Here is a 13875-nt window from a genome sequence, read left to right as displayed (position 1 = left end):
TGTATGTATGTATGTTGATGTCTGTACTCTATGTAGGCAAAATAGATTTTTATGTTGCTGATGTGTGTGATAACCAAAATGAATGTTTGGGGAATCAGTGGTATTTATAGAAAAGTAGTCAGTAAATATTTAGGTATTGTGGATTGCAGTATTTTTAGAAGTATTGATACTTTGGAACGGAGAAAACATTGTTGCCATTGACATACAGTATTCTCATTGTCTGTAAGACATACAGTATTCCCAATATCTGTATATGATTCAAGAAACCCGAAGATACAGTGACTTGCAGAAGGAAGGCAAAGTAGAAAATATTAGGTGATGGCTTACAGAAAAAAAGCAAAAATCAACAGAGACATTGAAGTTTCTTAGAAAGTGGCATATAATTTACTATCATTAGTTTGCAAAACAGTGCCTGTATAATTTTTTCAGAAATTTGAACAGTTTGTAATTTATTCTCTTCAGATATTTCATTTTTTTTTTTTTTTTTTTGACACGTTTAAAGGTTTGAAGGATAGATTTTTTGTTGATGACATTATCAGTGCAGAGCACTGTGTAAGTTGCAGCACTAGAGATGAAAAACTTCACCACAAACAAACCTTCTAACCAGCATAGTGATTGCTTGAGACATAAAGCAGATAATTCTTATCCAAAACAGTTAGTGATTATTTCAGTAGCATGTCCCATCTGAATGAATCTGTATTTACTGTTGCTAAAACTTTCCCAATATTATCCTCACAATGTATGTTGTGTTTTTCTCTAAATGAGGATAAAGTATGTTGTTGTGGTCTTCATTTTGAAGACTGGTTTTATGCAGCTCTCCACACTACTCCATCGTGAATGAGCTTCATCATCTCTGAATAACTACAGCAGTCTACAATCTTTTTGAATCTGCTTACTGTATTCACCTCTTGATCCCCCTCGATTTTTCATCTCCCCCTCCCCCAATGCTTCCCCTACAATACTAAATTGGTGATCCCTTTGTCTCAGAATGTGGTCTGTCAACCGATCCCTTCTCCTATTTAGGTTGCACCACAAATTTCTTGCCTTCTCAGTTCTATTCAGTTCTTCCTGATTTATCATGTGATTGACCCATCTAATCTTCAGCATACTTCTGTAGCACTATATTTCGATAGCCTCTATTCTCTTCTTGTGTAAACTGTTTATTGTCTATGTTTTACTTCTGTACATGGGTACACTCCAGACAAATACCTTCAGAAAACAGTTCCTCACACGTAAATCTATATTCAATGTTAAAAAATTTCTCTTCTTCAGAAATCCTTTTCTTGCCATTGCCTGTCCACATTTTATATGCTCTACTGCAGCCATCATTGGTTATTTTGCTGCCCAAATAGCAAAACTCATCAACTACTTTGTCACATTTCCTAATATGATTCCCTTAGCATCGCTTGATTTAATTCAAATACATACAATTATCCTTGTTTTTCTGTTGCCGATAATTTTTTTATCTGCCTTTGAAGACACTGTCCATTCCATTCAAGTGCTCTTCCAAATCATTTGCTGTACCTGACAGAATTGCAATTGGCAATCGTCTGTTTTTATTTCTTCTCCCCCAAATTTTTTCTTTGGTTTCTTTTACTGCTTGTTCAGTGTACATATTGAATAAACTTGGTGACAGGCTGCCTCTGTCTCAGTCCCTTTCAACCACTGCCTCTCTTTCATGCCCCTCTACTCCTAAAACTGCTGTTGTAAATAGCCTCTCGCTCCCTGTATTGTCCTCCTGCTGCCTTTAGAATTTCAGAGAGTGTTCCAGTCAGCATTGTCAAAACCTTTCTCTAAGTCTACAAATGCTATAAATGTAGGTTTGCTTTTCCTTAACCAGTCGTCTAAGATAAGTTGGAGGCTCAGTTTTGCCTCATGTGGTCCTATATTTCTCTGGAATCCAAACTGATCTTCCCCGAGATCAGCTTATGCCAGTTTTTCCATACTTCTTCTGTAAAGAATTCATGTTAGTATTTTGTAACCATGACTTGATAAACTGTAGTTTGCTAATTTTCACATTTGTCAGCAACTGTGTGTTTTGGAATTGGAATTACTACATTCTTCTTGAAGTCTGATGGCATTTTGCCTGTCTCCTACGTTTTGCACAACACATGGAAAAGTTTTGTAATGGGTGGCTCTCCCAACACTATCAGTAATTCTGATGGAATATCATCTACTCTCGGGGCCTTGTTTCGATTTAGATCTTTTAGAGCACTGTCAAATTCTTTTCGCAGTACCACATCTCCCATATCATCTTCATCTATGTCCACTTCCCTTTCTATAGTATAATACTGCTTTCAAGTTGTCTCTCTTGTATAGACCTTCTGTGTACTCCTTTCAGCTTTCCCTTTATTGCTTGGGGCTGTTTTATCGTAGGAGCTCTGAGCTCTTGATGTTCATACAGCTGTTTGTCCTTTCCCCAAAGGCCTCTTTAATTTCCTGTAGATGGTATCTATCTTTCCCTTAGTGTAACATGCTTCTAAACCCTTACACATGTCCTCAAGCCCAATATTTCTTGCGTTATCAAAGGATTTGTACTAGGCTTTGTCTTTTTACTAGGCTTTGTCTTTTTACTTGTGTGAACCTCTGCTGCCTTCACTATTTCATTGCTAAAATCTATCCATTTGTCTTCTACTGTACTCCTTTCCCCTATTCTAGTCAATCATTCCATAATGCTCGCCCTGAAGCTCTCAACCTATGGTTCTTTCAACTTATCCAGGTCTCATCTCCTTAATTTTCTACCTTTTTGAGTTTCTTCAGTTTTAATATACTGTTCATAACCAATAAATTGTGGTCAGTCCACTTCTACCCTGAAAATGTCTTAGAATTTAAATTCTGGTTCCTAAAACTCTAACCGTTATATAACCAGTCTGAAACCATCTGGTGTCTCCAGGTCTCTTCCACATATTCAGCCTTCTCTTATGATTCTTAAACCAAGTGTTAGTGATGATGAAATTATGCTCTGTGCAAAATTCTACCAGGTGTGTTCCTCTTTGATTCCTTTTCCCCATGCCATATTCACTTACTATTTTTCCTTCTCTTTGTTTTCCTGCCATCAAATTTCTGTCCCCCCATCACAATTAAATTTTCACCTTCTTTACCTGTCTGAATAATTTTTCATTTCATCATATATATATATATATATATATATATATATATATATATATATATATATATAACAGAGGGAAACATTCCACGTGGAAAAAATATATCTAAAGAAAGATGATGAGACTTACCAAACAAAAGCGCTGGCAGGTCGATAGACACACAAACAAACACAAATATCTAATTTCTAGTTGCTGCCACTCATACCTCACCTGTCTCTCAACAACTTCTTTGCCTCTACTCTTCCACCTCGACTGACATCTCTGCCCAAACTCTTTGTCTTTAAATATGTCTGCTTGTGCCTGTATGTGTGGATGGATATGTGTGTGTGTGCGAGTGTATACCTGTCCTTTTTTCCCCCTAAGGTAAGTCTTTCCGCTCCCGGGATTGGAATGACTCCTTACCCTCTCCCTTAAAACCCACATCCTTTCGTCTTTCCCTCTCCTTCCCTCTTTCCTGATGAGGCAACAGTTTGTTGCGAAAGCTTGAATTTTGTGTGTATATTTGTGTTTGTTTGTGTGTCTATCGACCTGCCAGCGCTTTTGTTTGGTAAGTCTCATCATCTTTCTTTTATATATATATATATATATATATATATATATAATCTCTTCATCTGTGGAGCTTGTTGGCATACAAACTTGCACTACTGTGGTAGCCGAGGGCTTCATGTCTATCTTGGTTACGATAATGCATTCACTGTGCTGGTCATAGTAGCTAACCCGCATTGTTATTTTGTTGTTCATTATTAAATGCACTCCTTCATGACCCCTGTTGGACTTTGTATTTATAATCCTGTAATCACCTGACCAGAAGTCCTGTTCCTCCTGCCACTGAACTTCACTATATCCAACTGCAACCTATTAATTTGCCGTTTTAAATGTTGTAACCTACCTGCCCGATTAAGGGATGTAACATTCCGATCTGTAGCATGCCAGGTTTGTTTCTCCTGATGACAACATCTTCCTGAGAAGTACCACCCATACGCCTGAAAGGAGCACTATTTTACCTCTGGGATATTTTAACCAGGAGGACACCACCATCATTTAACCATACAATAGAACTGCATGTCTCCAGGAAAAATTATGGCCGTAATTTTCCCTTATTTTCAGCTGTTCACAGTACCAGAACAGCAAGGCCTTTCTGGGTAAAGTTACAAAGCCAGATCAGTCAATCATCCAGACTGTTGCCCTGCCACTACTGAAAAGGCTGCTGCCGCCCCTGTTCAGGAACCACAAGTTCCTCTCAACATGCAACCCTCTGTTGTGGTTGTACTGATTGTGTGGCTATCGGTATCACTGAGGCAAGCAAGCCACCCCACCGATGGTTCATAAAACTCCACAGGGCTATTAGGCCTGCTATCAGTGGATTAACCTTATTGTTGATTCATTTATGAAAGTCTCCTCACATGCTTGTGCTTGCTAAAGCCATATCTTTTGCTAGATGAATTTTCAGTTTTTATGCTCCTTAATGCATAGTCAATCCCTGCTAGTTTTCGTAAAGATAAGGTCTCAGGCTGCCATTCTGATTTACTGTATTCTAAAGTCGTTCAATATATGACACAATTTACCCCCTTATGAATTGTTTAAAAAGCTTTTACATTGTCAGTAAGTTTATTTAGTGAATTTTCATCAGAAGCCTTTTGTCCTTTATTTGTCTTTAGAATTTGCTATAGTAATTTAAAGCAGAAGTAAAATAAATCTGTCCCTCTTTTTCCCCTCCAACTTCCATTTGGGAGTAAGTACATTTATTACGATTTTATAAGTGCTTAGTCACAAAATAAATAAAACAAGGTTATGGTAGTTTTCACTGCACAGCTTTTTCAAAGTTAGAAAATAGCTGGTGATTCGTATAAGATTGACTGGCACTATGCATCAGTGTTGCACATTGTCACATAACTTTATGGGTCTCACTAGATGTTGATTGCCATTTAGGTTTTGAAATGCATGTATCTAGTAACAAATCTGTGGGTTTAAAAGTGAAGTAATGTTGTTTGAAACTTGTTTATCACACTATGGTTTGTTACATTTTGAGGTAGTGGTTTTTCTCACAGGCAGTTAACTTTGTTGTGATATATTTTCTGTTGCACATTAAGTCTTAATGAAGAGTACAGACAACACTGGAATGAGGTTAGATGGATTTGGGGAGGAGAACAGAAACATAGTGTAATTGCATGCCAGTTTTAAAAACTATTACAGTTTTTTTAGTTACTTTTCTTAATTTATTGTATGCTGTAATAACTGAGATGAGTCTGTGACAACAAACTCTTAGCACTTCAAAATAGTTTCCCTGTAGCCTTTGGCATGTGCACTGCAAACCACTGCTGTGATCAATGGAACTTTCTAAACTAAATAAGGTTCTTGTAATAAGTAGCTCATTAGAAAACATGCCTTTGTTTTTTAATGCATGAGGGAGTTTTAGGTAATTGGTATAATGTTGTTATGGAAAGAGTAATTTCAGGGGATAAGAGAAAATTTTTTCCGTATCAGATGTAACAGACATACAGCATGCTGCAGGAGATGTTGAACCATTTGATATTTATTTCACAGTTCTAGTGAAGCAACATATTTGTAAACACCGGTCAATGTGAGTTCTCTAGGACTCGGTTCAGAGCAGTTGATTAAATGTCAGACAAGGGACCACTGACTGCTCAACAGAAAAGCCAGAAAATAGAAGCAAGAGAGTATGGATTATTACACAGATATTTCTGTCAACGTTTTAACGCAAGGTGCGTTGCTGCCGAAAAAAATCTGCAAGTTGTATCAGCAATTTGAAAACAATAGGAAATGTGTGACTCAAATCTGATCACAAGAAAATGTGGAAGCTGCGAGAACCACAGCTGAACTTGTAATAACCTGTATCTCTGTACAGCAAATTCTTCATCCAGACTTCATTTATACCCATACAAAATGACAGTGCTCCATACTCTTCTTGATCAGCAGAAAGAAGACAGGTGTAACTTTGCTGCTTGAGTAATTCAGGGGGGAGGAGGATTCATGCACAATGTCTGGCTCTCTGACAAAGCATACATCTGCACTAATGGCATAGTCAATAAACAAAATGTCAGGTTCTGGCCTACTGAACATAGTGACCTTTCATGAAATAGACAATTGCAGTTAAAGAGCATCTGGGCTGTCATTCAAGCCACAGATTAATTAGACACCCCTTTTTTAATGGGATAGACAAACATAGGTTTCCATAAAAATAGTGTGTTCTACACAAAGACTCGTTAAATCAAGATCTTCCACACAGGTCACACAATTGTTTAAAGATACAGTTGGGAACTGTAACAGAAGCACAAGTAAAACCAAACAACGGAAAATCCAGGGTGGAATGTATAAGTAATTGTTTTGTGTAGGTGGACATCCACTTACAGCATTTTTGCATTTTTATTTAGGAAACTGAGAATCTGCTGAATGATCTGAGCTTCTGAAAGCAGGTTTTGGTCACCTTTCCTGTGTCACAATGTCTTGTGCCACTTGTTAAGATTTTTGTGTCTGTTTATATTTAATTTCCAAATAATGTCTTTTAAAGTACTGGGAAATGTGAAAGAATAGTTGTTGTGTAGGCAGACCTCTCTCTCTCAGCAATGTATGCATGTGCTGACAGATGTAAAGCCACAAAAGATAGATGTAGGTGATCACACCAACATTCTTTCCCTGGTGTCCTTTATTAGATTCAGTGTAGCAGTCATGTTTTAACTGTGTGCACTACATGGCTTATCACAGATTACACTGCATCTCACTTGTCAGCAATGTACTCGTGCTGTAACTGTGTAAGAAACACAACATCCCCTTGTACTGTCATGTATTTTAACACCATTGATTTTTCCTCATGGAAATTTAATTTCATAGAAATTGTACTTCATAAAAAAATGTGGGGCATCTGAACTTGACTCTTAACTTCAATTTGTGCAGTTGTAAGGTTCTTTATTGGCTCAGTTATTGTACATGATACAAACATGGATATGCTAGAATACTGCTATGTGACTGTTGGAAGAGAATTGCAAGCCTTTTTTCAATCAGTGTGCTTGCAGCCTCAAAGTTCTGCTTTCCGTTATCTTCACACACTGTGCCATTGTACTGTGATGGATGTGCAGTTGTACTCTTTTAGTACATACATCCCACATTAAAGCACTAACTGCAAACAGATGGGACAAATTATTAAATTATTGCCATTAGGTGGGACAAGTACCCAAGTCACCTGACACTTTGTGGTGTGGCAGTCTGAGTGTGAAATCTGCACCCACTCTACAGGTGAGATGATGTTGCGAGAGGTGTGCCACATATTTGCGTCTTTGCTATGATAGACCTCATGCAACAAAAATAAACTAAATTCATTCTTGTCTCAGATACTAAATTCAGTATAGTACTCCAGTGGGTCTAACAAAGGCGTGTTACGGCCACTCTGCCCTCCTTGAATTTCGTCATACTTAATGAGATATCAATGTCAGTGCCTGTAAATCAATTTCCTGAAGCAGTAAGAATCAGTGCTCTGAAACACAATGAAAAAGCTGTGTTTGATGATTTCTGAGATGCATTACAAAACACTTTTAATTTATTAACGTAATTGCCAGTAGCTGACAGTGTAGCACAAAAGTATCGTAAAGTTGCTGTTCTGGACGTTGCTAGAAGTAACATTTTTGCTTTTTTAAACTCTGTATTTGTCAACAAATGGAAATGTCAAATAACAAATATTGAATAATAATTTTTTAATAAAAATCTTTTTTTATTACTAATCTCATGAAAATGCAAGAATTCGCAGTAAATTAAAATTTGGCACAAAAATGTGAAAAATCAAATAAAAAACAAAACACATTATTTCTGGAAATCAAACAGTATTATTGATGAGTATAACTTCTCATTTAAAAAGTAAGGCATTTTGCATGTCTGTATCAAACACAAATTTATTATCAAACAGGCACTAATTAAAAATACAAAGGTATTACTTTGGAATGCAAAACTTAACAATGAAACTGTCACAGTGTGTGTCACTGTCAAGTAACACAGCTCAATGAAAATTGTACCTTACATAAGTTCAACTGATACGGTGTAGTACAGAAGGTAACTGAAAGAAATACACAGTGAGACAAACAGAAATGACACTTCTAATTAGACTGTAATTACACTGTAGTCACTGTGATTCATAATGGCCCCTGCACATTACAAAAGGGAGAACATGGTTGTTAATAGGGCATGTGATCACCACAGAACTCAATGCATGCTGTGCAATGTGCTCCCATGCTGGCTGCAAAATTGGTAAGGAGATTTTGGGGTAGGGCGTTCCATTCACCAGCACAGTTGACTACTGCCGGAGGGTTGTTCGTACATGTGGAAATGCAGTAATAGGTCTCCCTAATGCATGCCACATGTGCTCAGTGGGATTTAAGTCGGGGGGGGGGGGGGGGGTGGTTAAGGGCAGGCCAGTCCATTCACCAAATATTATATCATTCCAAGCATGTGTTTTTCCAGGAGGTCACACACTGTCACCCAAAAAATGCAAGTCAGGGCTGAATTCATCCCTGAACACACACACGTGGGGAAGTGTGCAGTGTCAGAATTACATTGACTGGTGGGTGTACTGTGTTTCCCCACACCATAACAACCAGATCACCAAATGTCATGATTGACAATGTGCATGGGTGCATTACGTGTTCACTCATCTCACCATATGAGGGTACATCCAGAATCACTACTCAGACTGAATCTGAGAAGAGCACATGACATCACCCCTTGTTGGTTCAGGTCCTATTGTCTTGGTATCATCACAAATACTGCTGCTGATGCTCGCGCGTCAGTGGAACACAATGTGCTGGTGATCGAGCAAAGAGACTGTTCCCATGCAGTCACTGTGTCACTGTGGATTGTGAGATTGCTTGCCTTGCAGTCCTGTTAAATGTGGTTGCAGCTGAACATGCTGTTTGACGTGAGTCCTTTCCTGCCTGTTGTACAATATAGTGGTAATCTGCTGCTGTAGGTGACTGTGGGCAACCACCTCTTCTTCAGGCAGTGCCTTTGGTTTAGAACTCTCCCCATGCACATGAAAGAAAGCTGTGAACAATACCAAATTTCTGGGCTACACCTCTCTCTCTCTCTCTCTCTCTCTCTCTCTCTCTCTCTCTAACTTTGGGGGGCTATCACCACTTGTCAATATATTCCTGCTGACGACACACCATATTACATCAAGCTTCCCTTGCACTACTGTAAGACCTGTGGCAACATGCTCACACATGTTCATTACTTTCCTCCTAGTTGTTAATATGTAACATTACTTTATCATGCCCTTAAGCTCTACAGAGCAGCATATTTGTATTAAAAATTAATATTTGGTATTTATCAATAAACATTACATTTTTTAAATACGTATGGAATTTATATAAAGTAAAAAAAGTTGCCAGTAGTGAGATCTGAACCATTGAGTTTACAGTTACTAGGCTTTCACTCTATGCTACAGGCTACTGACAATTATACAAATTAGCTTGATGTTTTGTACCAGACATAGGTCAGAAATCCCCAAAGGCAATTTTTTCAAGGTCTCTCTTCCCCACCAATAGAACTTCTTCAGGAAACTGACACCTGGGCAATGACCTTACACTACTAAAAGAAGAAAATCAAAGAAGGCCTGTCAATCAAATCCTGTGTAAGGATAGGGAAACTAATGCTGCTCTGTGGTTTGCCGTGATTGTTTCCTTGATATGCTTGCTAAGTGAATTCAGTGGCTATGAAGGAGGTGCAGACATTCCTGATGGCACTAGGTGCAGCATATTTGAGCTTATAACTCATCTACTTAGACTTCGATGGTGATGCAGTGTACCCACTGCATGCACCTAATAAAGAAAGCACTCCAGAACATTTGGGCACCCTCTTTCACTTATATCTCCTTGGAAAGATGATGCTATTCCCATGTGTACCAGAGCATGTGCAGATCGGAGCAATCAGTTGGCAGTTACAACAGCCAAAGAGCTGAAGCACTGGGATGTTGTAGGTGTTTTTGTGCACTCATAAACGGCTCGATTCCTCGGACTATAGGTGAGTAGTTAACTTGGCTTTTGTGCTAGCATGTTAAGAAAAGGCGTCTGGTGAAGCACAGCAGGGATGTAAACAGATCTAGATTGGTAGAGCACCATCTGCAGTAAAGCAGGAAAGCAGCATTGAATCTGTGTAGCATAAATGAAAACTTAATTTCAGCCCACAAAACTGCTCAGTGTTCAAACTCTTTAAATGCTTTTGTTGTTGTGTATCCCTTTTTCCGCAAGTTATGGATAAATCAATAATTTTAAATTACTCTGTAGAAGAAATTCTATAGAACTGGATGCAAAATATGCTACAAAACACTGAATTTTTCATGATGTCACTGTACTGTCCATGGTTTTGAGTTACACTGCAAGGAGAAAGTATATACATCAGGGAGTAATGTATAATTGCACTGAGCAAGATAAGGCATTATTTTCTATGTAGTAGGCTATTTTAATTTCATTGTAGCATATGTAAAAGTAACATAGTGAGTACAACAAAGGTCTTTCTGCAGAAAGAAGTGCCAGTAGCAGTTGTAATTCATAATTTTTTGAAACTTTTATAAGAATAATTCTTTTTCAGTTCCCAGCACACACACAATTTGTTTTATGTTTGTATGTAGAGCAACTTGTGACCTTGTTCTGTCTTGTTTCAAAATTGGATTGACTGAATCTGTTGTGCATGTGATCCTCATATTGTGTAGAATAAAAAAATTCCCTTATATTCCTAAGTTACACTCCTGCACGAGACCAGGATTGTCCTGCACGCTAAATATTATTTGTGACCGTACTCCTCGTATATTTTCTTTGCTGACGGCTCTCTACCACTCGCTTGTGCTCTGCATGTGAGTTGTTTGGACTCCCACCTCCCCGAACCGCCACTGCCGCCTCCCCCGAATCCTGACGATGGATTCGCCCTAGGTCTGTCGCCACTGCGTCAGGCGGCAGGCGAATAGAGGGTGAACGCTACGCTCGCAGGGTTGTGTTGCCAGGCTGATCAGAGCTACCAACCCACCTACCTTGCGTACCCGCAGATGGCTGACCCGAGTCGCGAGGAAGAGCAGGTCACACTTCTGGGGGAAGAAGGGCTTCGGGCCGGCGGACAAGCTCTCAAACTCGGGTAACTACATTAGCAGTCCTCTGGTCACACACACACACACACACACACACACACACACACACACACACACACACACACACAAAATATGAATATATTATTTCCTCTCGGCCTGTCTTTAAAGTACAGCAATGCCTTGGCTTTTGTCGATGATCTGCCTAAAACTAACTAGTAAAATCTGTAGTGTGAAACTGAGTCAGTTGTTTTCATATGAATAATTGTAAAGTGTAAAGAGTTCAGTCCATATTGCAAAGATTATTTTTTAATGTTTTCTAATGTAACAATTTTTGGCTTTACAATGTTGGCTTTCATGGCCAGTGGTCACTTCACTCAAAACTTCTGGGCCAGGAGGCTGTGCTCATCTCTGACTGTAGGATGCATCCCCAGAGATAAAAATGAACTTCAACAGAGACTCAAAACACCCCTTCATTTATAGAACTGTATAGAGGGCACAACCATTCTCCACATGACACTGAATGTATAACTTCTGGCTGGTGTCATCATTCATGATTAAAAGGACTCGATCATTCTGTTGGTGCAAATTGGCCTCCCCATTTTATTTAACTTAACACTCTCTATTCTGTTAGAGGTGTCAGTATACTATTGGTGGACAGAGCTAATAAACAGGTAAAATCTCCTAGGATGTTGGGGTACATCATTTTTGTTTTCCACTATCTGTGGACACCACCAGATCCTGAAGATGATCTCTGCAGAGGAATTGAAAAGTCAATTGAGAAAAAGAAATTGAAGATGAAAAATAACACAGCCTGACATACTAAAAGATTTTACTTGCAGTAACAGTGGCCACAAAATCCTGCAGACTTGCGTAAAAGGGCTGATAAAATTTGTGAGTAGGTTTATGTAAAAGATAAGCTGAATCACATACAGTGGCTTTCAAGAAAAAGTAGTTACACCACTGAGGAGGTAGAGCACTCCCTCCAAAGTGAGAAAGCCAAGACTCATGAATGACAAAGGCTGCCAACTGGGACAGTTTTCCTGCCTTTTAATAACAGGTTTACACATTGCATTGTCAGAAGTTTTGCTATGTACCACCTTTTTGATCCACTGAGAAAGAAAGTGTTACTGAGAACAGCGAAAGATCCACTGCATACACTAGTGAAACCTGGGGTATGTAAAAGGAACTGCTGCCTTGTCCATAGTGACAAATCAGTTGTAATGGAACATGTTTTTCGAGGTACGAACCACGAAATAAAGTTCTGTGTGACATGTCACTAGCTGTGGACACCACTAGATCCTGAAAATCATACCAGCAGAGGGATTGAAATGTCAATCAAGAAGAAGAAATTGAAGATGAAAATAACACAGCCTAACATCCCAAGAGATTTTACCTGTGGGGAACAATGGCCACAAAATTCTGCAGACTTGCATAAAAGGGCAGATAAAATTCTGTGTGACAAGACAATGCATTATAATGCACACGTGTATAGGGAAGCAATAGAGATTTACAAACACCAAGGTAGTTTTAACAGAAAAGAATCGGAGGTTAAGTTTAATAAAATACGAATGCTGACTTTGCACAAGCATAATGACAAGTGTTTTTAATCTTTTAATCAGACAATTATACCAGCCAGAGTCAATTGTGCATTCAGCTTCTTGTAACAAGTGGTAATGCCCTCTATAAAGCTCCATAAATGTGGGGGTGGCTTGAGACTTCAATGTGATCTCTGAAGATGTTACCGATCGAGCTGGTGCAGTGGTTAGCACACTTGACTTGGTTTTGGGAGGATGATGGTTCAAACTCACGTCCGGCCATCCTGATTTAGGTTTTCCGTTTTTTTCCTAGGCAAATGCCAGGATGATTCCTTTTAAATGGCACGGATGACTTTCTTCCCAATCCTTCCCTAATCTGATGGGACCAATGACCTCGCTGTTTGGTCCTCTCACCCAAACCAACCAGTCAACAAAAGATGTCTCTGGCAGTCAGGCAGGAAAGATTAAAGGTTGTGGAATAGTTTTATATATCAGCCATGACCTCTCAGCCCTGAAGTTTTACCTGCTGTGTTTTTGGCTTGTTTGCCACCAACAGTTCTTCAGGACGTCAAACATGAGATAAGACGCATCTAATCACAGGTCCGTGCATACTTACCGACCATAGGCTGTCAACCTAAGCCTAGCATTGAGATATGTTGTATCAGATAGTTTGTGCCATGATGATTGGATCAAACAAACTGAAGCTAATCATGTGTGAAGTATTAAAAATATATATTTGCTATCTAGACCAAACTGATAAAAAGTGCCAGAATTATAGCTGCCTCTGCCGTAGACTTGGTCTCATTTTGACAATGTAAAAGATTAATTTGTTTTACCTCATGCAAAATACACACCAAAAACATGTTTTATCAGACAGTAAATTTAGTATTTAATCATGTTGGAGTTTCAAGCTCTGTGTCCACGACTACACAGAATAAAATTAACAGGGTCTGCTTTTTAGCCAAACACAGTTAAAAGTTCGTGCTCGCCCAAAAATGTATCATCAGTTGTTCCATCCTCAGTGGGTTTTATTTACTTTCTTGTTGATTACATTTAACTGTTCTGTGACAGACTACACATTTCAGCCACAGATCTCTAATGGAGAATGCCATTGTTGGTGAGTGGTCCTGTTATTGATCTTGAAAGATTTAGA

General features: G+C 38.8%; 1 protein-coding gene across 4 annotated transcripts in view; it reads left to right on the top strand.

Annotated features, from left to right (window-relative positions):
* Nucleotides 1–13875, top strand: part of LOC126215350 (V-type proton ATPase 116 kDa subunit a 1) — a 124967-nt gene that overhangs the window by 24116 nt on the left and 86976 nt on the right. The window contains exon 4 of one of the 4 annotated variants that reach the window (XM_049942036.1): nucleotides 11107–11234. The exons of 2 other annotated variants lie outside the window; for them this stretch is intronic. In XM_049942036.1, the coding sequence (XP_049797993.1) occupies nucleotides 11107–11234 (128 nt within the window). The remainder of the gene's footprint in view (nucleotides 1–11106; nucleotides 11235–13875) is intronic. One more of the 4 variants, XM_049942038.1, reaches the window with a different exon arrangement.

This window comes from Schistocerca nitens, chromosome 12, assembly GCF_023898315.1.
Source record: "Schistocerca nitens isolate TAMUIC-IGC-003100 chromosome 12, iqSchNite1.1, whole genome shotgun sequence".
NCBI lineage: Eukaryota > Metazoa > Arthropoda > Insecta > Orthoptera > Acrididae > Schistocerca > Schistocerca nitens.
This window is presented reverse-complemented; position numbering and strand designations above follow the sequence as displayed.